General features: G+C 41.9%; 2 protein-coding genes across 3 annotated transcripts in view; both read left to right on the plus strand.

Annotated features, from left to right (window-relative positions):
• DYNLRB1 (dynein light chain roadblock-type 1) overlaps positions 1 to 26,536 on the plus strand; it is a 545,722-nt gene that overhangs the window by 25,876 nt on the left and 493,310 nt on the right. The window contains exons 4-5 of one of the 2 annotated variants that reach the window (XR_010026352.1): positions 4,066 to 4,233; positions 8,401 to 8,517. Coding sequence is in view for 1 of the 2 variants with exons in the window: in XM_063145335.1 (XP_063001405.1) it covers positions 4,066 to 4,233; positions 8,401 to 8,444 (212 nt within the window). In the remaining variant the exon portion in view is untranslated. Of the gene's footprint in view, positions 1 to 4,065; positions 4,234 to 8,400; positions 8,836 to 26,536 lie in introns of those variants that run through there. The other variant, XM_063145335.1, reaches the window with a different exon arrangement.
• MAP1LC3A (microtubule associated protein 1 light chain 3 alpha) overlaps positions 14,743 to 26,536 on the plus strand; it is a 41,792-nt gene continuing 29,998 nt past the window's right edge. The window contains exon 1 of the mRNA XM_063145324.1: positions 14,743 to 14,847. Coding sequence (XP_063001394.1) covers positions 14,808 to 14,847 — 40 coding nt within the window. The 5' untranslated portion in view covers positions 14,743 to 14,807. The remainder of the gene's footprint in view (positions 14,848 to 26,536) is intronic.

Consider the following 26,536-nt stretch of genomic DNA (forward strand, 5'->3'; position numbering starts at 1 on the left):
TAAGGCGGGGGACACAAAATTACTGAAAACACTAATATATTTTAGCCCGAAGGACTGTGTATGATATGCTGACAACCACTGATCTATAAATTTGAAACTGCTCGTGCTCTTCGCTCCTCTGATGCCATGTTTCTCACCTGCCCAAGGGCCTCTACTTCCCTTGCTCGGCTTCGTCCATTTTCTTCTGCTGCCCCTTATGCCTGGAACGCTCTTCCAGAACATTTGAGAACTACAAGTTCAATCGCAGCTTTTAAAGCTCAGCTAAAAACTTTTCTTTTTCCTAAAGCTTTTAAAACTTGATTTTGTTCTGACTTTTATACTGTTAGTTTTACTCTACCCTGTGCCTGTTTGGTGCATTCTCTTCCCCTCCTTATTGTTTTATTATGATTTTATTAGAATGTAAGCCTATGCGGCAGGGTCTTGCTATTTTATTGTTTTACTCTGTACAGCACCATGTACATTGATGGCGCTATATAAATAAATAATAATAATAATAATAATAATAATAATAATAATGCCAAGCTTATCCAATATTGTATGTGCAATTGCCATACAGTCATTATTACTAATGAGCTTATGAAATGGGAAAATATGAAATGCAGAAAAATAAAGCCCTGGAAAATTTGCCCCAGATCATTGCAAATATGTCTCTGTGTGTCAGTTTACTTTCTGCTTGGAGGAGGTGTGATAGTATTGCTTAGTGGTTGGAGGAACATACTTGGGTGTTAGAAATATGCACTACAAATTGGAATGATGTTGTCTCCTGTAATATTACTGAAGTGTACAGCCTGCATATATGCCCCTTCCTAAACATTTTGTGTGGCCCACTGGGTCCTACTAGGTCCTGAGAAGCTTAGAACTTCATAGTGGAGCTTTTTGCACATCATGGTGGCATTTGAAGGCAAATTGCGGGTTAATTAATCTGCAATTTGTGGGAAAGCGCACTGCGTGGAAACCATTACTATTTTCTGTAAACCTCTGATCATTGCAATTGGAAGTTGTCAGCATGACATATGGAACCTGACTGTTTACAGGTTAAACAACCTAGAGTTAACCCAACAACAAACCCTGGGTTACCTGCTGGGTTGTTTAGTCCCTAAACAACCCAGCGGTCCAGGTTCTCACTCCATTCTCACAACAGAAACCGAAAGTGGCTTGCAGGCAGAATCGTCTCGGTCACTGTGTAATCTTGCTTCCCACCCGAAGTGACAGTGAAAGCCCCCCTACACATTACAAAGTTAACAGTTCTCTGTATGTTCCTGTTATCAGACTTGCAGCAACTTTGACAGCGAGCAATCTAGACTGGTAAAACAGTGCAGAGGGGAAAAGTTAAACACCCCTTCTTCCCAGGGCATTCTTACAATCAAATTCCAAGTCCTCAGTGGCTGCATCAGTGTAAAACTAAGAACACAAGAGATCCAGTTGTGGATCATAATGTATAGTTTGGTCTTCAGATTTTTTAAAAAAATGGAAGTGAAGTGCCCAGCCCTCATTACTGAAAAGATAAGTTCTCGAAAATGAAAGGTTAGCAAGTGTGCTCATTGTGTGCTGATGATCCTTTAATAATTATAATTGTCTAAAATCTATTGGGTTTTTTAAATTTCCTGACTTCAAACCATCTCTTAGAATTTTTTAAGGAACTATTTGTGACTTACAACCTTAGGAGCACAAAGTACTATATTTCTTACCCAAGCTGTCATTTTTGTGGTAAAGCACTAAATATTTTCATTTTACAGGTCGAAAGTTAAGACTAAGAGAGAATTTGCCCACGGCAACCCATTTAGTCCGAATTGAGCATGCTAGCGATTGTACCAAAAGAGCACTATTGTTTGCCAGTTGTAAAATGACATTTCCCATGTCTGTGAAATTGGCATGAAGATTATTCTATATGCAGCCAATTACATGCATATTTGCTCCAGCTGCTGCAGCTCTCCTTTTTGTTTGGTGGCGATAGTGTGGGCATCCGTGGGTTGTTTGTTTCTTAAAAGATGATGTAACCTCAGATGGAGAAGAACATGGTAATCCTAGACGTACTGTAATTTCAGTTCTGAAATTGTTACGCACTTTTTAACCATAAGAAACCCTCATCCCAAGGTTCTGGAGAAGAAAACACGAGAAGCTAAAATAAAAGCATGACTTTGAATGGCATTGCTTTAGTATTGGAATTTAGGCATTATATCAGTTCGTCCAGTGCACACTCATGATGATCTAAGCACTTTTTTTAAAGAAAATCTATAACCTCAAGTTTTAGCAGCAATATCAGTGTAGGATGTTTCTTGGGAAATTATTGGGCCAGTGTCAACTTTTGCCTTGCAGGCTTTTCAAGGAAATTGCCAATAACCTAATGAATGCTTTATTGTTCTGCATGCTGTTCATTTTGCCTGAAGTTTGGGCGGTGGTGGTTTCGTAAACTGTTGTGTGCTTTGAATTGTAAAGAAACAAGCTACATGTGTTAGAATAAATTGTCTGGAGAAAGTACACTGAAATTTAGATGTAGTCGAGATACAGGCTTTCTGAACATTATTTCAACACGCACCATTCCGTTCCCATTATCTGGATCAGTGCAGATGTTTATGCTACTCACTAAGTATTATCACTTGGCCTGAGCTGTGTTCCCAAATTATTTGATGGCTTTATACAAAAAAATTTTTACACACCGTTTCTCTGCAGAATGGGTTTCCCAACAGCCTGCTAGACAGCTGTTTGACAGGCTATCAGAAGTCTGATTCAGCTGGGAAACAAGGGCTTTAACTAGACCTAAGAATTATCCCAGGCAAATGGAGGGGTCGTCCCTGTCTGCAATCGGTATCCCATGTGTGTCATTTGGGTGTACAGGGATGATCCCGGGACGATCCCAGGATATAGGCCTGGTCAAGCCATGGCCAAGGTTTACGCTCCCTGTATGCCTTGCTTCCCAGCAGTATCGCTTGAATTTTGGTGGCAGCAGTAGCTTCTGACAGTGGCCACTTCCATCAGCAATGGGGAAGGAATGCGGCCCCCACAGGATTCCAGGGGGATAATGGGGCTCTCAATGCCCAGAAGTTCCCCATCCCTAATATAAAAGAAGAGGAAAGTGAATAATTGTTCTTCTACATAGTATTAGACCTATTTTCTGTAACGATATTGTGTTATAGTAGCCTTCCCCAATGTGATGCTCTCCAGATGTTTTAGACTTTAACTCCAGCCAGCATGGCCAATGGTCAGGAATGCTGGGAATTGTAGACAAACAACGTCTACAGGGCACCAGGTTGGCGAAGACTGCATCATAGCTTGATTCTATGCATAAGTAGGCCCCACTGAGTTCAACAGGGTTGAATCTTAATTAAGTGTCCATAGGATTGCAGCCCTAGAAAAGAAAATCCTGCTTTGAGTTGCATGCTTGACATGATACATGAGAAACATCTGATAAAGCAAAAATTCTAATTTCAATATTGCATTAGTATTTATCAAATCAACATGAGTCAGTTTACGTCGTCATCTTATTTAACATAATAATCCTATTTAAGTTGGTTGACGTCATGAATGTCAGCAGAGTGGGATTTTTGTTTGGGGGGGAAAGTTTGTAGCCAAGAAAGAACAGCAGTGGGCAGACTTTACAATCAGACAGAATCACTTGGTTGAAACTTTATTTATTTAAATGTTTGTATCTCGCCCTATATCTCTAGGATCTCTGGGCGGTGTACAGATAAAATTATACAACAATATAAAACAATAAATATACACAGCTAAAAACAAATTAAACCATTAATCAAGCTAAAACTAGCATAGAATTTAAAAGCAATACAACCAATTAAAACAGTTAAAACAATGTGCAAGCTTTATGAAACTAATTAAAGGAACCTGTTTATGTTGCAGCTGTTTATGTTCTTGTTAATATTTCTTAAAAATGAATAGAGATACATAATTACAAATTATATATATATTAATTTATATATATATAATTTGAGATATATATCTCAAATTATATCAAATGTGTTTATTGAGGAGTGAATTTCTAGCCTAAGTTTCCTTTAACAAGTAATGTCTTAGCCTAAGTTATTCACAGGATCCTTTTGTACTGTGCAGGTATTCCCATCAAAACCACGATGGATAACTCCACTACGATGCAGTACGCAGGTTTAATGCACAACTTAATAATGAAGGCAAGGGGCACCGTGCGAGACATTGATCCCCAGAATGACCTCACATTCCTACGGATTCGCTCCAAGAAAAACGAGATCATGATTGCACCAGGTAAAACGAAAACCAAACTCTCTTCTTGGAGCCTTAGAATCCCTAAGAAGCATTTGATTATCTCCAGTTGTAAAATTTTACATGGAAAAACAATATATGGTTGTATCATACTCTTCCTTTAAGGAGGACAAAGTGGAGTGGGTTCTACATGGGTATATGCCAGGTCTAGGTGTGCTTTGTTTCAGTGAATCAGCTATATAAGTCACCTGCAGACCATCCTTTGAGACATCCTCTATAGTATGCAAATACCTTGAGTGTCAGAAATGAGTGCTACAGATGTCATTCTGACCTACAGATCTGTTCCTGAAATCAGCACAATTATTCTGGTTCCTTCAGTTCGAATGTGAACTCAGCTTTCCATAAATCTTCTCCTTGTTTAAATCTGTTATATTAGCTCCACTCTCATCTTAGTTTTGAAATGTAGGGTTTTTTAAAAAATGTCCAAAACAGCAATGAAAAATGCCTTCTCTGCATTGGAGTTTTGTTGCTTTTTAGGGATGGACTTTATGAGATCATTTCATTAAGGGAGTTTCCAGAGGGGTAGCCATTTTAGTCTTGTTTCAGCAAAAACAACCAAGAGTCTTGTAGCATCTTAAAATCTAACAAATTTATTCTGGCATAAACTTTCATGTACGCTTTCCACTTCATCAGATGCATAAAGCATTAATCTCAATTTGACAGATTTATATTCACATGTGCTGGTGCAGGGAACGGAAGGAAGGAAATGTGAACTGCATTGTCAGAAGGAATTGAAATGCAAGAAGTAGAAACAGCAATGGTTGCCTTAACAGCTGCAATTCACAAAACATTGTTAAGTGATAAGACAGAGATCATTGCAATAGTGTGCTGATAAACATACAGAGTGTGATTTAAAACATCTTTGTCCTTATTCAAACCATAGGAAAGAAGTGAACAAAGGAATTACAATGATAGATATCAATGTGAAATTGCTGAAGTACAATTGTACATCAAAAGATTCAATTCTATGTCCTGTGGTTCGAATAAAGACAAAAGTTTTTTCTTATCATACTCCATATGTTAGGCAGACAGTGGTGTCTGTGTTATTACCCAACAACATGTTCTGAGTGGCAGCTGTTAAGGTAATCATAGCTGTAGGTACTTTTTTCATTTTAATTCCCCCTGACAACACAGTTTACATCTTTTGTGAATATAAATGTGCCAATTTGTGGTTGTCACTTCACTCATCTCCTGAAGTGGATAGGGTCCACGAAACTAATGCCAGAATAAATGTGTTCTTCTATAAGGTGACACAGGACTCTTTGTTTTTACTACATTAGGGGTAATTTTGTTCGCTGTACATTTGCTCGGATGTCTTGCAGAAGCAGGAAGACACTTCTGTTTGCACAAGACTGCCCCACTGACTTCTTCCAATTTCCCTGTCCTGCTGCTGCTCCCTGACCCCTGTGCCCCATCACAGACTGTTCCAAAAGGACCCACAACTCTCATGAGTACCTTTCTATGGGGCTCGAAGCTATAGTGTAGGGAGGAGCCAGGAAAACCCCATTGCATGAATCTCTAGATCCAACCCATTGTTTCTTAATGAACCCACACTGCTGCCACTATTACAGTAGGTCTAGACAGCCTGGGTTTTTAAAAGCTTGTGGTCCCAAAAGCCGGTCATTAAGGGAAGACTTGAGCTGAGCCATCAAATATATATCTAGAGAGAGCTTGGATATTTTGTTATGTCACAAGAGATGTGTCATCCAGAAAAGTAGCATGATGTGAGTGATGTTTGTTCAGAGAATGGAGCTGTTCGCACGGCACAGCCCACCATGAGTTATTTAAGCTCAGAGTACTAGCCTCTGACCCTCTGCCCAATACTGTGACCAGGTTCATTTTGGACAACACACTGCAGGTAATCATGGGTTATGTAACCCACAGTAAGTTGTGGTGCCCACAAGCGCCAGTTTGCATTTGAAAACCCTGTTCAGGGGTTGTCATGTCATGCAAACCTGGAGAGCATGGGTTAACCCACATAACCCTAAAACAAACCATGACTGGGTTCAGACAACATACCATAGTTCATGAACATCAAGTTGACTATGCCATCCCCACTGAGGGGTTAGCGTGGCGTGCAAACCTGGCGAGTGTGGGTTATACAAGGGGTAAACAACCCTCACATAACCCATGTGCTGGATTAGGCTAGGATTATTTAGTTTTGCACATACCAGCTTGCCCCACCCCTTGACTCCATTCTCACAGGGTTCCAAATCGCTTGGATGCCTCCAGCATTCAGCTATTTGAATGAAGCCTTCTTAACTGCAGATGTTCATGCTAAATACATGCACATCAGGGAGAAGGGCTATCTGGCTTGCACAACATCAGGAATGGGGCTAGTTGACATGGCCTTACTCAGGATCAGATGCATTGATTCAGGATAAGATATAGTATGCCTCCAAATACCAGTTGCTGGGAACAGCAGTGAGAGAGATCATTTCCCCTCGTATGCTGATTGTGAGCATTCCATAGGCATCCTGCAGAAAACACGGTGCTGGACTAGGTAGGCCTTTAGTCTGGCCTCAGCTAGACGGGTGGTGAAGGGCGATGATATCACGATTTTATGATTGCGAGATCGTCACCCTGGTTTAATGTGGTGCGCAACATCATGGCTGCCATTTTTTTGTTTGTTTGTTTTTGTTAAAGGGGACGGAGCGCACGAGTGCTCGTGCGCAGAAGGTTAGTGGTGTTTTTTTTAAAAAAAACCCCTACTTTCCTCGCTCCCCCCACCCCACCCCTGATAGGCACAGAGCTATGTGCCCCGTGCCTGGCTCCTCACATTTATTTGTGAGGAGCCGGGACAAACCACAACAGTGGGCCACACTTTCCGTGATCTCAGGATCATCCCGAGACCATGGAAAAACTGAGAAAAAGGGTAGGGTGATATCCCGGGGAAAGGGAAGGATCATCCTTCCCTGCTCCCGGGATCTCCTGTGCATCATGTGGACGCACAGGGACGATCCCAGGACAATCCCCGGGATATCACCCCGTCTAGCTATGGCCTCTGACTCAGCAAGGCTCTTCTTACAGTTTTTAACAAGAGAACTTTACTGTTGAATAAAGTTTTCAGACCAGCCATCCCTAGAATCATAGAATAGTAGAGTTGGAAGGGGCCTACAAGGCCATCGAGTCCAACTCCCTGCTCAATGCAGGAATCCACCCTAAAGCATCCCTGACAGATGGTTGTCCAGCTGCCTCTTGAATGATTCTAGTGTGGGAGAGACCACAACCTCCCTAAGTAACTGGTTCCATTGGCGTACTGCTCTAACAGTCAGGAAGTTTTTCCTGATGTCCAGCTGGAATTTGACTTCCTGTAACTTGAGCCCATTATTCCGTGTCCTGCACTCTGGGATGATCAAGAAGAGATCCTGGCCCTCCTCTGTGTGACAACCTTCTAAGTATTTGAAGAGTGCTATCATGTCTACCCTCAATCTTCTCCAGGCTAAACATGCCCAATTGTTTCAGTCCCTCTTTATCGGGCTTTGTTTACAGACCCCTGATCATCCTGGTTGCCCTCCTCTGAACAAGTTCCAGCTTGTCTGTGTACTTGAATTGTGGAGCCCAGAAATGGACGCAATACTCTAGAAGAGGCCTAACCAGGGCCGAATAGAGAGGAACCAGTACCTCATGTGATTTGGAAGCTATACTTCTATTAATGCAGCCCAAAATAGCATTTGCCTTTCTTGCAGCCATATCGCACTGTTGGCTCATATTCAGCTTGTTATCTACAACAACTCCAAGATCCTTCTCATTTGTAGTTGATGCTCTCCAGATGTTTTGGACTACAACTCCCAGAATTCCTGACCCTTAGCCCTCCTGGCTGTAGTGGAAGTGCAAAATATCTGGAGGGCCTCAGGTTGGGGAAGGCTGATTTAGGCCCTTAATCTATTTTGCTGGGTATTATCTACTGATTGTGACTGGCAGCAGATCTCCAAGTATTCAGGCAGAAGCCTTTCCTGCTGCTACTCAAGATAGCTACCTAAGATAGCAAGCTGCTGGTACTACAGAGATACTTACGCCAGACAATAAACCTGGTCCTTTTTGCACTTAAAGTATGTAGTCTCCCCATGAGCTATGTCCTACAATACTTATTCATGAATTGACATTAACAACAGAAGGTTTGAAAGTAACTATTCTATTTTCTTACAGATAAAGACTACTTCCTAATTGTCATTCAGAATCCTACAGAGTGAACGCTTCCCTGGCTCATCTACAATTCCTTATACCTAAATGTATATTTTATTTAATATCCCCAAAAAGCTATTAGTAATTATTTGTTTGTGCCATATTAATAATGTTTGAGAAAACTTTGTTTTTTTTAAAAAAAAACTGTTAAGCATAGATTCTTCAGATAATTAAAATGTCATTCCATGGAGAAGACAGACAATGAAATCAGGATGACTCAGGTGTCAAAGATTGAAGGGTGTCTTTAGAATTGAAAACAACTTTACATAACTTTTGTCAGAAACATTTCTAATAACTGTAAATTAATTTTTCCTTTTGTCTCCTTTTTATTTTGTCACTTATTTAAATTTGGAAGAGGCTATTTCTTCTGAAATGAATTAAAATAATCAAAGAATCGTTGATTTGTGTTCTTGCATTTATAAAGACTTCAGAAACCTTTGGTTACAAAGTTTGGAAGTGTTGTTTTTCTTGAAATTATTCATGTTTATTTATATTTATTATATTTATTTGTATCCCGCCTTTTGCCCAATTCTGGGCTTCAAGGCGGCCTTACAAAGTTTAATGTTGTTACAGTATTCCTCTGAGAAGCAACATACTTTCAAAATAGACGATACAACATACTTTCAATACATGATTGCTAGTTCATTGCCATTTCCTATTTATTTATTAATTAATTACATTTATAACTCGCCTATTTGTCAAACTTACAGAAGGCATTATCTTAATGTGACATCTTTGTTGCATTAGGGTTGCTTGATTTATTAATTCTTTGTTGGTCTGAGAGTCAGGAGATACCGGGTTCTAGTCCCCACTCAGCCATGGAAGCTCACTGGGTGACTTTGGGCCAGTCACGGACTGTCAGTCCAACCTACCTCACAGGGTTGTTGTTGTGAGGATAAAATGAAGAGGAGGAGGAGGATTATGTATGGTGTTCCTTGGAGGAAAAAAGGTGGGATATAAATAAATAAAATATTGACTGGTTAGTCTTCACTATTATCCAGAATAAGTGTTTTGGAGCAATGTGAAGAAATATATGCAGAGATTTAATTTTTTTAAACTATTTTAATATAGAATTGTGTATGAAACATAATGGTGCATCCTAGCAGAAAAGGAATAGCCCAGTTGGTTGGACTTCACATTTTGGAAAAATGTTGTTTTTCCCCCCTGGTTCATCTCTGGGTCATAATGTATTGAGGAAGTCTGGCTAACTACACTTGGGTATTTCAATTCTCAAACATGACTAACCCTTCTAAGAATTCAAAGTATATGTTGTTAAATTTTGCATTTTGGGACATTATTAATACACTCTGGACTGCATAAATTGTATTCGGTTAATTGCATTTCCATCCTGTAAAACAATATTGAACAGACTGCAGTCTCTCTGAGTTATTAATATGATTAAGTAGACAAAATGGAAGAAAAGCTTTTTTCCTCCCTCAATAAGCACACTTATTTTTACGTTATGATGGCATTAGCATAAATGACCTTTCAGGGAGCTTATACACCCAAGGGCTCTGATTTCTAAAAGATTCAGGATTTGGGACAGACCTGCCAGGACATGTCTCTGAGTTACCTGAAGGGAAGATGACTCATTCCTTTGTCTTACTAGGCCAAGAGGAGGGGACTAGTTATCCTTTTGTTTTCAACAGTTGGTCTTGGAACTCAGTCTTAAAGGCTATAATAAATTTATTTCTGCATAAGCTATTGTTGTCTGAGGGAAGTGAAATGCAAAAAGTGCAGACAATGGTGATTATCTTTACAGTTGCCTTTCACAAATCCTTGCTGGGATTTGGTGAGTGAATTAACCTAAAGTGGTGTGTTAAAAAAAAAAGACCTTTGTCATTATTCAAATTACATGAAATAGAAGTAGAATAGCTTGATGAATTGTACTTCAGCAATTGTGTCTTGATATTTGTCGATGTGCCTGCAGACACCACATTGCATGTACAGCCTTGTTTAATCCTCGCATTACCCATGCTCGCCAGGTTTGCACAACATGTCACCCCCAAGTCAGGATTGGATATGCAAAATGGCAGTCCCATGTGCTACAGCCTCACCATGGGGTCATGATGTGCGAACCGGCCCAGAGTTTCCCTACAATAAAATATTCCTGCAACTGGAAAATTAGCACGACAAGCAAAGGGCTCAATTAGAATCTTTCTCCCTGTCACGCTAGGGTTTTCTATTATTCATAGAATCATAGAATAGCAGAGTTGGAAGGGGCCTACAAGGCCATCTAGTCCAACCCCCTGCTCAATGCAGGAATCCACCCTAAAGCATCCCTGACAGATGGTTGTCCAGCTGCCTCTTGAAGGCCTCTAGTGTGGGAGAGCCCACAACCTCCCTAGGTAACTGATTTCTCAGCCTGGCTGCTTCATCGTCGTTTGAAACTTAACATGGCAAAGACTGAATTGCTTGTTTTTCCTCCTAAACCCTCTCACCTCTCATTCTCTCTTACTGTCAACGATGTCACGCTTACTCCGGTCAAGGAAGCTCGTAGTCTTGGCTTTATATTTGACTCCTCGCTCTCCTTTACTCCTCACATCGAGGCAGTAGCTAAATCCTGTCGTTTCTTCCTGTATAATATTGCCAGGATTCGACCATTTTTGTCTGTCTCTTCTGCCAAGACTCTCGTTCATGCACTGGTTATCTCTCGGTTGGACTACTGCAACCTTCTTCTCTCTGGCCTTCCTTCGTCTCACATCAGTCCGCTGGTCTCTGTCCACCACTCTGCCGCTAAGATCATCTTCTTGGCCCGCCGCTCTGACCATGTCACTCCACTTCTGAAATCTCTTCACTGGCTTCCAATTCACTCCAGAATCAAATATAAACTTCTCCTGCTGACCTTCAAAGCTCTTCACGGTCTAGCTCCTGCCTATCTCTCCTCTCTCATCTCACACTATCGCCCCGCTCGTGCTCTCCGCTCCTCTGATGCCATGCTTCTCGCCTGCCCTAGGACCTCCACTTCCCTTACTCGGCTTCGTCCTTTTTCTTCTGCTGCCCCTTACGCCTGGAACGCTCTTCCAGAACACTTGAGAACTACAAACTCAATCACTGCTTTTAAAACTCAGCTAAAAACTTTTCTTTTCCCTATAGCCTTCAAATATTGAGTTTGTTCTGACTCTGTACTGTTAGCTTCTCCCTACCCGGTGCCTGTTTACACTTCCCTGTGCCTGTTTGCATTCTCCTTCCCTCTTTATTGTTTACTACAACTTATTAGATTGTAAGCCTATGCGGCAGGGTCTTGCTATTTACTGTGTTATCTGTACAGCACCATGTACATTGATGGTGCTATATAAATAAATAAATAATAATAATAATAATAATAATAATAATAATAATAATAATAAGTTTTTCCTGATGTCCAGCCGGAATCTGGCTTCCTTTAACTTGAGCCCATTATTCCGTGTCCTGCACTCTGGGAGGATCGAGAAGAGATCCTGGCCCTCCTCTGTGTGACAACCTTTTAAGTATTTGAAGACTGCTATCATGTCTACCCTCAATCTTCTCTTCTCCAGGCTAAACATGCCCAGTTCTTTCAGTCTCTCTTCATAGGGCTTTGTTTCTAGACCCCTGATCATTCTGGTTGCCCTCCTCTGAACACGCTCCAGCTTGTCTGCATCCTTCTTGAATTGTGGAGCCCAGAACTGGACGCAATACTCTAGATGAGGCCTAACCAGGCCTGAATAGAGAGGAACCAGTACCTCACGTGATTTGGAAGCTATACTTCTATTAATGCAGCCCAAAATAGCATTTGCCTTTCTTGCAGCCATATCGCACTGTTGGCTCATATTCAGCTTGCGATCTACAACAATTCCAAGATCTTTCTCGTTTGTAGTATTGCTGAGCCAAGTGTCCCCCATCTTGTAACTGTGCCTTTGGTTTCTATTCCCTAAATGTAGAACTTGGCATTTATCCCTATTAAATTTCATTCTGTTGTTTTCAGCCCAGCACTCCAGCCTATCAAGATCACTTTGAAGTTTGTTTCTGTCTTCCAGGGTATTAGCTATCCCACCCAATTTTGTGTCATCTGCAAATTTGATCAGCGTTCCCTGCACCTCCTCGTCCAAATCATTAATAAAAATGTTGAAGAGCACTGGGCCCAGGACTGAGCCCTGCAGCACCCCACTCGTTGCCTCTCCCCAGTTTGAGAAGGTTCCATTGATAATTACTCTTTGAGTCCGATTCTGTAGCCAACTGTGGATCCACCTAAGAGTTGTTCCATCTAGCCCACTTTTAGCTAGTTTGTTAATCAGAATGTCATGTGGTACTTTGTCAAAAGCTTTGCTGAAGTCAAGATATATGACGTCCACAGCATTCCCACAGTCCACAAGGGAGGTTATCCTATCAAAAAATGAGATCAAATTAGTATGACAGGATTTGTTCCTGACAAATCCATGTTGGCTTCTAGTAATCACTGCATTGAAAAACTTCCAAAAGGTTTTTAAAAATTATTATATGGAAGGAAAATTCAAATTAGTATCTTCCCACCTGCTGAAGTGGTACTGTCTATTCTATCACCTTATTTTAGTATACTTGTAGGTCTGGCAAATGGCTTCTCTAAATTCTTCACGATATTAGTGGAAGAGAAATTGAAAGAGGGGCATTTCTCTGAATTTCTTTAGGGGGAGAATAATTCTCCAAATATTTGAAGCTGGGGAATCACCATTAGCAATTGCAGTAGTACAACTTGGGGGGCGGGGAATAAGGGTGTGATTGTTGTTGAGGTTTTTTTTTTCCTGCCAATGCTGCTGCAGCTTGGCCACCATTTTGCTTCCTCTACAATGCCCTGGACTTAGCATTGTGTCCTGGTATTGTGAGGATGAAATGGTAAGTGCCACACATACATAATACTGGATGCAAAATGTCCTTTTTCTAGGTGATGAGATAAAAGAGAGATCTCAAAAATGTCTTCGGAGAAATTTTGGCTCACTGCTAGTCTTGGCCTAGCCAGGGACTAGCAACTATGCAATAGGTGGGGAAGAGGGACAGGCTAAGGACAAAGGAGGGAGGCTGATAATCAAGTTAAAACAATGTTCAACACTAGTGAGGCCTTAGAAGAGGGATGAAGAGGCTTGTTGGTTGTTTGGCAGATGAAAAAATACAAAAAACATAAATAAAATGTGGCTTCAGCAACCTATGAAGAAGGATGACCTGTATAATGAAAATATAAAGGATTGACAGACCTAGGGATTTGATTCCTGAAATGGTTGTTGGTGCTAGCAGGAATTCAGCAAGAAGCAGTGCTTCATTTCTTAGCCACAAAGCTCACTCAGTGTGACTTTGGGCCAGTCACTATCTCTCAGTCTAACCGACCTCACAGGGTGGCTATGAGAATAAAATCGGTGGAGAACCATGTACACAGGACAGCTTGTTCTTATACATGTAATAAACAAGCATGAGAGACATCCTACTCAAGTCTGCCTGGAGATCAAAGCTCCTTCTGACCCAGACACCCTAGTCTGTGGCCTGCCTTGACTCCTAATTGCAGCTATGAGGTTATTCTACTTGATTACTTCTGCATATGCTCAGTGGCATTTTTTTCTTCACACATTCCAAAATTGGATCTGCCTGTCATTAATAGATTAAGAAAAAATATGATGTGCATCTATATGACTATATATCCGTATGGAAACAAAAAAAGGAAAGAACTTTTGAATTCTGCTGAATGTGATTTTAGGCGTCCTATTTGGATTTGTATCATTTCTTTGGTCTTTCAAAGCATTCAGGAAGGATTAACATAAAACAGGGTTAAGTCGTAGAGTAATTCCTGGCAGTGAGTGATTTAAAAGGGAGGAATTAAACCAATCATCCTTCTCCTTAACACCAGTTTAGTGGAAGGACGGGCTGTGGCAATTAATCATTGCGTAAGGAAATCTGCACTCTGCACATGCCCCGTGGTGGCATCCTTGGCATTGTTCTTTCATTTGCAGCTTTAAAACATCCTCGATATCAGCTGGGGAAAGAGCCCCAAGGGCAGCCCCGGCCTGGTGGTGGTGCTTCGCCCCTGGCAAGGAGGCCGCACTGCAGAAGGGGCGGGACCGTGCGCCTCCCCTTTAAGGAGGCTGCCGATGAAGTCACCGCGACTTCGCCAGCTTCGGGAATCGCTCTAACCGGTGGAAGGCGGCGACGGCAGCAGCGGCGGCGGCGAGGAAAGAAGCAGGAGCGACGACCAGCTGGTTGGCACTCATTGCCCGCAGGCACCTGCTGCCCGGCCGCCCCACCAGGCCTTCCCAGGCAGCGTCTTCCGCGCTCCCGAGGCGGCGCCGGAGATCTCTCCTCCCAACTCCAGTCGCCGTTTTTGAGGTCCAGGGAGGATCTAGTCCCCACTGAATCGCGTCGCTCTTGGCTGCTACCGACCCCCGTCCGAGATGCCTTCGGACCGGCCTTTTAAGCAGCGGCGGAGCTTCTGTAAGTCCCTGTCCGGCAGGAGGAGGAGGAGGAGGAGGAGGAGGTGGGCGGGCGGGCGGGCGAGAGCGAGCGAGAGCCCGTCCACTCCCAGGCCCAGGGGAAGGCAGAGCGACGGGGATAGGGAAAAACTCCGGGATTTATGGACCGGGGGGGAGGGGAGGGGGGAGCCTTACCAGCATCGTCCCACCCAATCGCAACCCCATGGGAAACAAAACAGGCAGGGCTGGAGTTCCCCGGCGGCGTTGCAGGCTGCGCGCTTGGAGACCGCCGCGCAAAGCTTCGGCGGCGGTGCTGCAAAGGGAGCCATCTCTCTGCGTTGCCGTGGACTTAAGGAGATGGGCTTTATGTCCTTGGTCTTTCTCCTCTGCTTTCTCCTAGGATGCTTCCCTTTCCTCCCCCTCCTCCCCAGTGATTCCCCCCGCCCCTTTCCTTGTGAGGATTAGTTATACTACGGGCGGGGGTGGGGGCGCAGTGGTGTAAGAAACAGAGAGGGGGGCGTGTGTACCTTTCAAGGTGCCCCCCCCCAATTTAATGCCCCTCTTTCTTTTGCTTCACCGGAATAGGAATGTAGAGCGAGACTTTAGCTGTATCAAGAAGGGAGTGTGAACCAGACTCTGCAAAACATTAAGGGCAGGTGCTCCCTTGTTTGTTCGATTCTGTACTTCCTGAACAAGAAGTACTCAGGGAGATCAGAATGCGTTCTGCAACGCCTGTAATAAAAATGCCATTTCGTCCCACTTCTTCTTCTTTTTTTTATAGTAAATATTGGAAGGGGGTTGATTTGAGGCGGAAAGTAGGGTGACCAAACCCTCTTTGTCCTAGAACAGCCTTCCCCAGCATGCCACCCTTCAGATGTGTTGGACTAGAACTCCCTTCATCCCCAGCCACTACTCATGCTGTCTGGGGAATGATGGGAGTTGTAGACCAATATATCCAGAGTGTGCCAGGTTTGGAAACACTGAGAAGAGATGGGAAGGATATATGGCTGTATGCTACTTCCAGTACCAGTATGCTGAAGTACACCAGTTGCTGAGGAACGTGAGTGGGAAGGTGCTGTTGCATTTGTTTGCTGTTTGAGGGTTTCCCATGCAAATCTGGTCGGCCACTGTGTGAACAGAATGCTGGACTAGATGGACCTTTGGTCTGATCCAGCATGACTGTTCCTTTGCTTCTGAAAATGTCTGCGATCTCACCCCTGTACACCCTGAGGAAGAGCCACGCCATAATGGGTGGGTGGGAGGAATGGAGCAGTCCTCATAATGCCAAGGGCATTTCCTCAGCCCCTACTGCCTGCCCCTGTGCCTTGTTCCCATTGAATGGCATATTGAAAATCCCTGCCCCAAATCCTGTAGGTTCCACCCCTTGAAAAAATTGCAGGCCTTGGTGGAAGCTCCCCAGGCCAGAAGACAGATTAGCTTTGGGAGACTGTCAAGCAGAAGCCTGCCAGGTGACTCTTTGTTTTGCTTCAGTGTTCAAGTTTCCTGTTGGTGAGCTAGGGAGGGCAAAGAGGCAGGAAGGAAGCCAAAAGTAATTAGTTGCTGCAGAAGCTGTACCCTGATGGTGATGTAATGCCTGCAAATGGAAGGGGGGAGTGTTCATGTGGTCTAGCCGCTGCAGTGATGGGCTTGGAGTGCAGAGCTGGAAAGCTGGTCCAAGTGCCAGAGAACCCCCCCTCCCTCAGCCGTAGAAGGAGCCAAATGTTTCCTGGGGTGGGTGTTTGGGAGAGGAACTACGCTGGAACAGAACCATTTCACTCCCCCTCTGGTGGAAATCTTTCCTTTATCCAATTGGATCCACGAGAGCAGATATGGTCCCGCCTCCTATATTGAAAGCTCTTGTTATGTGTATACCCTTCGTATTCCCACATGTCATTCTTACATTGTGATTAATGAGCAGAGATCTATGGGTGGCTTTGGGTAATGACAGTTGAGAAATGCATAATGGAAAATGAGCAAGGGCAACTTTAAAGGTAGAAGAAAACTATTGACTAGACGCTGGGATTTTCTTTGATGAAATGCAAAGCTGCCTGGTAAATATTATTCCACAGTATCACTGCAAAAGCCGTAAGCAGGACTTGTATCTGTCAGAGGATGACTGCCATGCTCAGCATCCAATTCCTAAGCCTAACCTCCAGCTAACCTCATTTCTCTTCTGCTTCCAACTCCCCTGGCCCTTGTCAAAACATTCCAATTTGACCACCAGGTGGTAGGAAAGCAGAATAAGTTAAGTAAAACAAGAAAACTTAAATTATGCAAAACAGGAAAACATACTTAACTTTACAAAACTAAGCACAGAATTCTCTGCATATGTGCTGAATTGTGGAACCTTCAGCCATAAACAATGCTTACTGCTTATACGCACGATATTCAGAATTTTTCTTAGACAGGTTTGCATTTTATTAAAAAAATCCTGGTGGCTTAGTCAATCATTTTCTTCTATTTTGGATGTTATCCTTGTTCATTTTCCATAATGCATGTTTGGGTCAAAGCAGCTGCCCATGCCTCTATATCCCCATACTGTTGTATTTCTGGTCCCCCAGCTAACTCTGTTATGAAGCTTACAAAGGAACCAGCTCACTGGGGATTATATCAGCTGGTAAATAGGCACTTGCATATCAAATTGTCCAGCATTGTTTAGTTACTTAGGTTCTACTTCCATCCCTCTTTTGGAAATCTGCTCCATTGAAATCAGTTAGTCTTCCACCTAACTATGTGTTTAGGACTTCTGCAAGTTTGTTGAAAGACTTGATTTTTTAAAAAAAAGGATTACACCTTGGTTAAAAACACTTGGCATATAAAATATATGCTTTATTTCAGATGTCAGTTTAGGAGTATCATGAGCTAGTAAAAATTTCACTGGCCGTTGTTATGTTTAGATTTATGCTTCTTGAGGACATGCGTTGTAATATTGTTACACAGTGTGTTCAGTTCCTAAGGACTGTGTTGTCATTTCCTGGCCTTTCAGACGATCTCTTATACACTATTACTGAATTGTTTTAATCACTTGTACAGGCTATTGATGATGTTTTTGGTTAATTATGTACCCCCTTTTCACATGCAAAATGCTGTACAATGGGTGTTTTTGTGTGTTTGTTTTAAATAAGCCCAGAAAGACATCTGCTCTGCACAAAAAATTTACATAGCAAGAGTTCAGCTGGATCAGACCAAATGCCCATCTAATCCAGCATTCCGTTTCAAACAGTAGCTCCTTAGAAAGCCTACAAGCAGGGCATGAAGGAAAAGGCCCTCTCCTTTTCATCTCCAGAATCTGATTTCCAGAGATATAGTACCTCCGAACATGGAGCTTTCATTTCATTATCATGCCTAATAGCCAATAAATATTCTCCATGAATTTATCCAATCCTTCTTGAAAGCCATTCAAGAAGATTGCTTCATCTTGTGGCATTGAATTCCGTGTTAATTATGCATTGTGTGAAAAAGTACTTCCTCTTGTCTGTACCAAATCTCTACTACTCATCAGTGTCATTGGGTGAATTCTAGTGCTTCTTCACATCATGCATAACCTTATAAAGAATTTCCAGAGGGGCAGCAGACTTCCGCCTGTTGTACTAAAAACAACTAAGAGTCCTGTGGCACCTTAAAGACCAACAAGTTTTTTCTGTTCATCTGAGGCATGAAGTGTTAACTTCAAATTAGCAGGTTTATGTACACATGCTGGGTGGGTCGGAAAATGTAAAATGTGTTGGCAGTAGTGATTACCATAACAGTTGCCATTCAAAAAACATGGTTAGCCGATAAAGAAAACAGTGCAGTGTTGTGCTGATTACGATATGTAATTCTGATTACTACGATATGTACTTCTGCAATTTTGCATTGGTATCCACCTTTATCATGTTCCACCCTCACCCTTTTACTAGCTCTCTTGAATAGACTTCTCTTTATTACTCATTTGTGGCACATAAGACCTGAAACTAAATGCATCCCTGATCACCTTGGGGGTAATTCTTAGCCATATCAAATAGCTGCTTTACAATTTTTCAGCCTCACATCAATTTTGTGAGAGATATCACTATCATTCCCATTTTATAGATGAAGAATTTGAGGCTGAGATGGAATGACTTGACTAAAGGCCTCTAGTGAATTAATGTCTGGAATTGGATTAGTTTCCTAATCACTTCATGCAATGTAACCAGAAGCTAGGTAGAGAAAAAGCACCCACAAATATAAGTACACTAGTATTCCATTACCTGAGGGTTGGTTATCTGAAGGCCGAAGCAGACGTGATACTGCATATCTGTGATCAGATGCCCTAATGTTGTTGGGTTTTTTTTTTTACTTTAAAGAAGCTTGGGGTTGTGCTTCAATTTTGTGCAGACCAGCAGCTCTTGGGAAGGCTTTTGAAGAAACACACACACACACCCTCTGATCTTAATACCCCCCAACTGCTATTAGCTCCAGAGATTCTTCCCACTATGGAGGAATCTGTTTTTCTCCAGTAAGTCTAATAAGACCTTTGGGTAGTGGAAGCTGGTGACTCTAATGTCATGGGGCAGTGAATCCACTCCAGGTTCCAGTCAGAACTCTAAAGAAGCTATTCAAGGTGAGAAGCATTGCTACCTTTGTGAAGCCCCTTGGACAGCTCTTTTAGAGTTCTGAGTGGTTCTGATGGAATCCCGGAGTGGATTCATCGCTCCACTGACTTTGGAGCCACCAGCCTCCTCCGCCTTTGGGTGTCAGTTTAGCTTGGGCTTTGAGAGAATTGAAGGCTATCTTCTGTAACTAAAGGCAAGCTCACAGCTAGAAAGGTTGTGGTGAGGAATGGAATGGTGCTAAGATTATATTAGGCATGTCATTGCAAAAATATGGCCCTAAGAAAAATCCCAAATCCATATAGTGTAATTTCCAGAGGGGCAACTTAGGACAACTTAGATAACAAAAATGTGTAAGCTTTCGAGATTATCAGATCTCTTCATCAGGTAAGATGTTGACATCTTGAATCTGAAAGCTTGCACATTTTTGAGATCTTTGAATTGGCCCAATAAAGATATTACACTATACGGATCTTGGGTTTCTTTGATTTTTTAAAAAATAGCTGGTAGATCCATTCACAGATCCCTTGTGTTTCATCTCTTTTCACCCTCACAAATCTTGTCCATGTCTTTTGTATAGGTGTCTTCCTCCTCTGTCAATAAAATCTGTCTGAATTAACATTCCTGAAAGTTTGGGGTGTATTTCTGGAATCTTGCACTTCCTGCAAACTGCTAGGTTATATTACCTGATCAACAGCACTGTAGAGCTGAGGTCTCCAGTGCAGTGCCTGCAGGCACTAGTGTGCCAATAGTACCTCTCTTGGTGCCTGCAAGGCTCCCCGTCTCTCCTAATTTTTAAAAATTATTATTATTATTATTATCATCATCATCATCATCATCATCATCATCATCATCATCATCATCTTCATTTCCATGAATGCCACTTGAGCCCAGAAGCATTCTTGGAAAATAAAAAATGGTGGGTGGCTGCAGCCCAATTCATTTTAAAGTATGCCCAGCCACACAGAAAAAGTAAACGTTCACTGTCTTGGGCTACCTGGAGAAGATGAGGGTAGACAATGCTGTGCTGCTTAGTCCCTGTCACTCCCACCACTGTTTCTGACAGACCGAGGGCACAATGCAAAAGATCCTGGGCATGACCCCCATGGGGTCATGCCCAGGATTTAATGATACCCCTTGCAATATATTAGTGCATGTTCTGAGCCAGTCTTGGCCTAGGTTAAAATCCTAGCTTAGCAATTAACTAAAAATACCCTAAATAAATTGCTACCACTCTGTAGACAGGACTATCTGGGGATGCTATCTTTTTTCTGTCTTTTTTTAAACTTGTATGACAGCCAGAAATAATACAGGCTTGGCTTCTCCCAAGACAGCATCACTATGGTGAATTTCTGCCTGTCTTGAAGCTATTAAAAGGTACAGGAAACCTGTCAGGATAAAGATGTGTGTGGGGTGGGTGGGGGCTAACATGAAAGCAGAGAGAGAGAGAGAGAAACATCTGACCTACCCGATTTCTTCAATTCTAAGATGCACTTTTCCCCCATATAAACATCTCTAAAAATGGGGTGCGTCTTAGAATCACGGGTGTGTCTTAGGGTTTTTTTTCCTGTTGGTGGTACTGAAATTAGTGTGCATCTTACAATTGAAGAAATACGGTACCTCACAGGATTATTGTAGGGACAAATAGGAGAGATACTTTATGTATTTAAAGCCACTAGAGAAATGATACTATTAACAATTATGTGTTGCACTGCAGTAGCTGAGCTGAGCTTCCCACATGCCAGAGTCTTGAATACAACTTGAATAGCTTGTTGTTACAAAACAGCGACTCACCCACCCTTTGCCTAATGCACCAACTCAAGAAGGAATAACAAACATAAAAATAGCACATGTCCTGCGTGACTATGAGGTATTTGACTCCGTCATTGCTTTAGTGACTACCACCTATCTAACACTGCTGACATCCTCCAGGGAAAAAAAGGCAACGGCTGAAGTTTGGTTTCCCCCCTCATGGGTGCTGCTGTCAGCTTTCGGGGAAGCTGCTCCAGATGCCATGGGGTGGGGCTAGTAGGAGGATGGTGGTGCTCTTGACTCCCAGATGCCCTCCCTTACTGTCCCAGCCCTGTTTGAAAGCAAACAAGATTAAAATAGCCCAGGCGGAGCAGGGGGGCTGGGACCGCGAGGTCAGGCAAGGCAGCTGCAACTGTTACATGTTCCTTTCAGCTTATTTTCCACATGGCCTTTTTGCTCCCTCAGCTGACTGGTTTGCTAAATACTTTCTGAGAATGAGCGGGGTGGGGGTGGGGGTGGGGGGTTAACCAGCCAGCCATCTGCATTGAACCAAAGCTGTTGTTCCTTCTCTCTGGAGAAAGTTAAACAAGACATGTTTTTTCTCTTCCTCTTCTACAGAATGGGATTAAGAAACAGAGCAGGGAGTGTGATAAGGAAAATACTTCAGGGTCAAGCGCTCGCCTGGCTTCTGCCCTTTACAGCCTGTGCAAAGTTTATAGAGGTGATATGGGCCTGAAAACCAAGTCGCGTCAGTCACAAGACTAACTGTTTACAAAACACTCATAGTTATTTCGTATGTCGCTTCATGAATCACAGTTAAAACTTGTTGACAATGGGTACAGAATTCCTAGAGAGAGAAACTTCTGAAATTTTTACAAAACCTCCTGCTTGTATCCTTTACAACTGCTTTCACAAACTCTTTTTTTAATGTCTTGCAGTTTAGAATTATTTTTCCACAGCTTTTTTTTTTCTTGCCATTTATGACAGGGCTTTGGATGTAGTCCATTTTAAGGCCTTCTTTTATTCCCATGCTTAAAGAAAAGCTTGGTCATTTTCCTCCCATTCCATTCCTTTTCTTTCTTTTTTATTTTTATTTTTATTTTTATTTATTTTTGTCTTTGCCTTCTAGAATGAGAGTTAGCAAGGATGGCATTGCCTCTGTATCTTAGTAATGATATGTGGCAGCTTTTGTTGGATTGTGCATGACAGCATCATTCATGGAGGTGGAAAGGTATAAAGCTAGGTACTAATCTATACCTGCAGCTCTTTCACTAAGGAAGAGGTCTGCTTCAGAATTTTCACTATCGGCGCTCACAGGGCACATGCAATTGATCTTTCCCGCAATTACAGGAGTGTCGTTATGGGCACATGTGTGCCCCGTTACGGTGCTTGCGCATATATATCGGTAGAAGTGGGCGGGGCTATGAAGATGGGTATGGGGCACAGGTGTGTGTTTTTTAATCAGTCGGGAGGGATGCGCATGAGTGCAAACATGCAGCAACATATGGGGGATATGAACTCTGTCAAATATGCGCTTCTGCGCAGAGATACATTCGTATTAAAAAAACCAAGCACACTCAGCGGTAAAACATTTGGTGCCAAATTAAAATGTGGCTTTTTATAAAAAAAATCTATGAGGGCTAAATTTGCCTAAAGCTGCACATAGTTTTATTTGTTTTTATTGCTTTTAAGTTTTTTTTTTTTACTGGTTTTAATTTTTTAATGGTTTAAAACTTTTTTAGCTGTGTAAATTATTTATTGTTTTATACTGTTTGATTCATTTTTATTTATTTATTATTATTTATTTAGAGTATTTTTATCCCGCACCTCAGCCAAAAGGCTCTCAATGTATCAATAAAGAAGACAGTCCCTACCCTCAGGCTTACATTCTAAAAAAGACATGACACACAAGGAAAAGTGGATGCGGAGGGAAGAGGGAGAAAATAAAAAGAAATTAAGGAGACTGTTTAGGCTGGTGGGAAGGCCCTGCTCCGTCCTCTCATCTCCCAATGGAGGGGCAAACCAACAGCTCCTTTTTCCCCACAAGGTGAAGATGTTAGCCCTGGGGGGAGTCCAACTGAAGCAGGCTCTGATGGTCCCTGCCTGCTCCAGTCTCCCTCGCATCTTCTTCCCCACAGGGTGAATTTTTATTTGAATGCTACCTGAGATCTCAATAATATAGCATGGGATAAAAATATTTTAAATAAATAAAGGGGGGAACCTAGCCTCCATGCCTTACTGTAACTAAGGGGCCAGCCTTATGCATGTGTAGACAGGAAAAAAATATCCTACAATTCCCAGCATCCCCCAGACACCATGGCTGTTTGGGGAATGCTGTAGGCCTTTTTTCTGTCTAAACATTACATGTACCCTTAGTCAAAGTACATGTAATTACAATAATCTCAACTCCTCCTCCTCCTCCTCCTCTCCTTCTGTTTCTCCCCATCTCTCCATTCCTGGTTGTTCCCCTTGTGTCTTTTACGATTGTAAGTCCCTTGGGTTAGGGACCTATCAATCCTGAGCTTTGTAATATGCCATGTACATAGATGGCACTATATAAATTAAAAAATGGGTTAGGTGCAGATTGTGTCATAAATGGGATTTAAGTTAATAGTAAAGTATTACATATAATTTATAAATAATAGTTCTTGTGCAAGGCATCAACCAGCCCTTGAAAATATGCAATCCATATGTTGCAAGCCAAAATCACCCTAAGTTGCAATGCTGAATTGTCAGCCATAGCTTCACCTGCTTTGCTTGTTCAGCCCAACCTACAGTACATGTATGTATTCTGAATTTATTGCTTGGATGAGGCCATGGGAAAATGACGCCTTTCGTGTAGCCATGCTAATTTATGACAACACTTCTTGCCCATGTTATATAACACTGTGATGTCATATGAGCAGAACTTAATAAAGTAATATAAGCATGTTTAATATTTATATGGTACTCTTCCTAAGTGCTCAAACACTTGACCCATATGATCTCAGTTATCTTTAACCCTGTAGCCTAGGGCATTATTATCCTCATGTTATGAATGGGACACTGAGGCTGGTAGATACTGTAAGAACCTTCTTATTTTCCCAGGCATTTGAGGACACAATCCTATGCATGTTTAGACAGAAAAAAGTCCTATAACTCATGGCCAGCTGGGGAATGCTGAGAGTTGTACGACTTTTTTCTTTCTAAACAGCTGTGTCCAGGATTTTAGGTCAAATAAATATTTTTATAGGGAAAAACATACAGTGAAATTTTTGGAAGCCTGAAGAACTTCCAGAACTTATGTCCTAGCAGACTTGCTGAATAATGGTGCTTTTTGATATAATAGCAGCACCCATTTGACAAATATTTGGCAAGATATCCCAACCCTGCTTTTTGTAAATTTTTATTTCTCAAATGCAATTGATCCTAACATATGTTAAAAGTTCCAGATTCTTTAGCCATAAGAACATGGATCAGGTGAAGGGTCCACCACATCAAGGGTCCTTTTCAAACTGTGACGAGACCAGTGGAGGCTGGTGGCTTCAATACCAGTGGGGTGGTGGATCCGCTCTGGGTTACAATCAGAACCAGTCAGAACTCTAAAGGAACTATCCAAGGTGTGAAGCATGGCTGCCTTTCCAAAGTGGATTCACCACCCCACTGATATCGGAGCCACCAGCCTTCACTGAGCCAGACGAATGCTTCTGGAAAGCACAAAAACAGGGTGTGAAGGCTACAGCCATCCTGGGTTGTTTGCCCATCCCCTTAGTAATTGCTATTCAGACGGTTTTGTGTGTATCTGAACACTGAAGTTCCATTTAATTGTGATAGCTAATAGACATGCCCTTCATGAATGTGTCTAAGATAGTGTCCATCGCTACATATGCCAGCCTTCCCAAATGTGGTTTCCAAAATATGTTTTGGACTACAAATCCCACCATCCCTGACTATTGGCCAAGATAGCTGGCGCACCACATTTAGGAAGGCTGGCCATGTACATTGGCAGGAGATTCTATAAGCTCAGCACGCACTGGGTAGAAAAAAATGCTCCCAATCAATTTCATTGTGAGACCCTGAACTTTAAGGAGTAGAAGAGTTTCTCTCTTTTTCCATGTTATTTTATAAATCTTGTTCATGTCCCCCCTTTAATCATCTCGTCTCTAAACTTAAAAAGGCCTCAAATGCTTTTGCCTTTTCTCATAGGAAGTTGTTCCAACTTTAACCCCTTGATCATTTTGGTTGCTCTTTCCTGGAGCTATTCCAGTGACTAGAAATGTATGTAGTATTCTAAATGTAACTGCACTGTATATTTATATAAGTTTTATAATACTGGACATATTTATTTTATTTTCAGTCCTTTTCCAAATCATGCTTAACACAAAATTTTGCCTTTTTTTCACTGGTGCTGCACACTGAGTTGACTTTTTAATCAAGTTATCCACTGTCCTCCAAGATCTCCCCTGGTTAATCACCACCAGTTCAGACCCCATCAGTGTATATGTGAGGTAGGATGATGATGGTGATTTCCAATATGCTGTGATTTAACTTACTCCCCTAGTTCAGAGAATTGTTTTTGGAGCTCTTTACGGTCTGTTTGATACTAAGTTCGTATCATCTGCAAACCCAGCCACTTCGGTGTTCACCCCTGATTCTATATCACATATGAATAAAATTAAAAGCAGCAATCCCAATAGAGATCCATGGGAAACTTCTCAATTTACTTCCCTTGATTGTGAGAACTGTTTTCTCCTACCTTCTGTTTCTTGTTGTTTAATCAGTTACAGATCATCTTGGATGCTTCCAGAGGAGGCTTTTATTGTGCAATCACCCTGTTTCATTTACAGATTTTATGGAAGATCCCAATGTCATCATCTTCCATTTGTAACCCTCCTGTGTATTAGCATCTTCTCTCTGTCCCTCGCCAAACTGATGCTCAGCATCTAATAATAGTTTTATTTAATGAAGGTTTCCCTGATTGAAAGTCCAACCAAGGTTTTATGGATACACTTGATGATATTTTAAACATTTGTATCATTTGTATTTTGCTATTGTTCACTGCTCAGAATTTTTTTTAATATGCAGAGAGATCTGTAAATACTATAAATAAATAATACTTTATAATCTTTCTGTGAAGCAACGCCTGTTTATGCCATGCATTAAAGTGTGTGTGAAACATGGATGGAGAAGAAGAGCTGCATTTCTGGAAAATGACAATGTAACAGCTCTGATCTTGGCACGGATCTCCTCTTCGTGCCTCTTCTCTAGCATGGCTACATTTGATCTGCAAGAGCAGAACTAGTTTAAAAAAAAAACTGGGAATGTTTTTGTGCTTCAAAAAAATCTGTGCTATTTGAAGACTTTTCGAGTGGGAAGATGATGTACAGAGAGAGAAGGGAGCACATCTCT

Source organism: Elgaria multicarinata, chromosome 1, assembly GCF_023053635.1.
Source record: "Elgaria multicarinata webbii isolate HBS135686 ecotype San Diego chromosome 1, rElgMul1.1.pri, whole genome shotgun sequence".
In the NCBI taxonomy this organism is placed as follows: domain Eukaryota; kingdom Metazoa; phylum Chordata; class Lepidosauria; order Squamata; family Anguidae; genus Elgaria; species Elgaria multicarinata.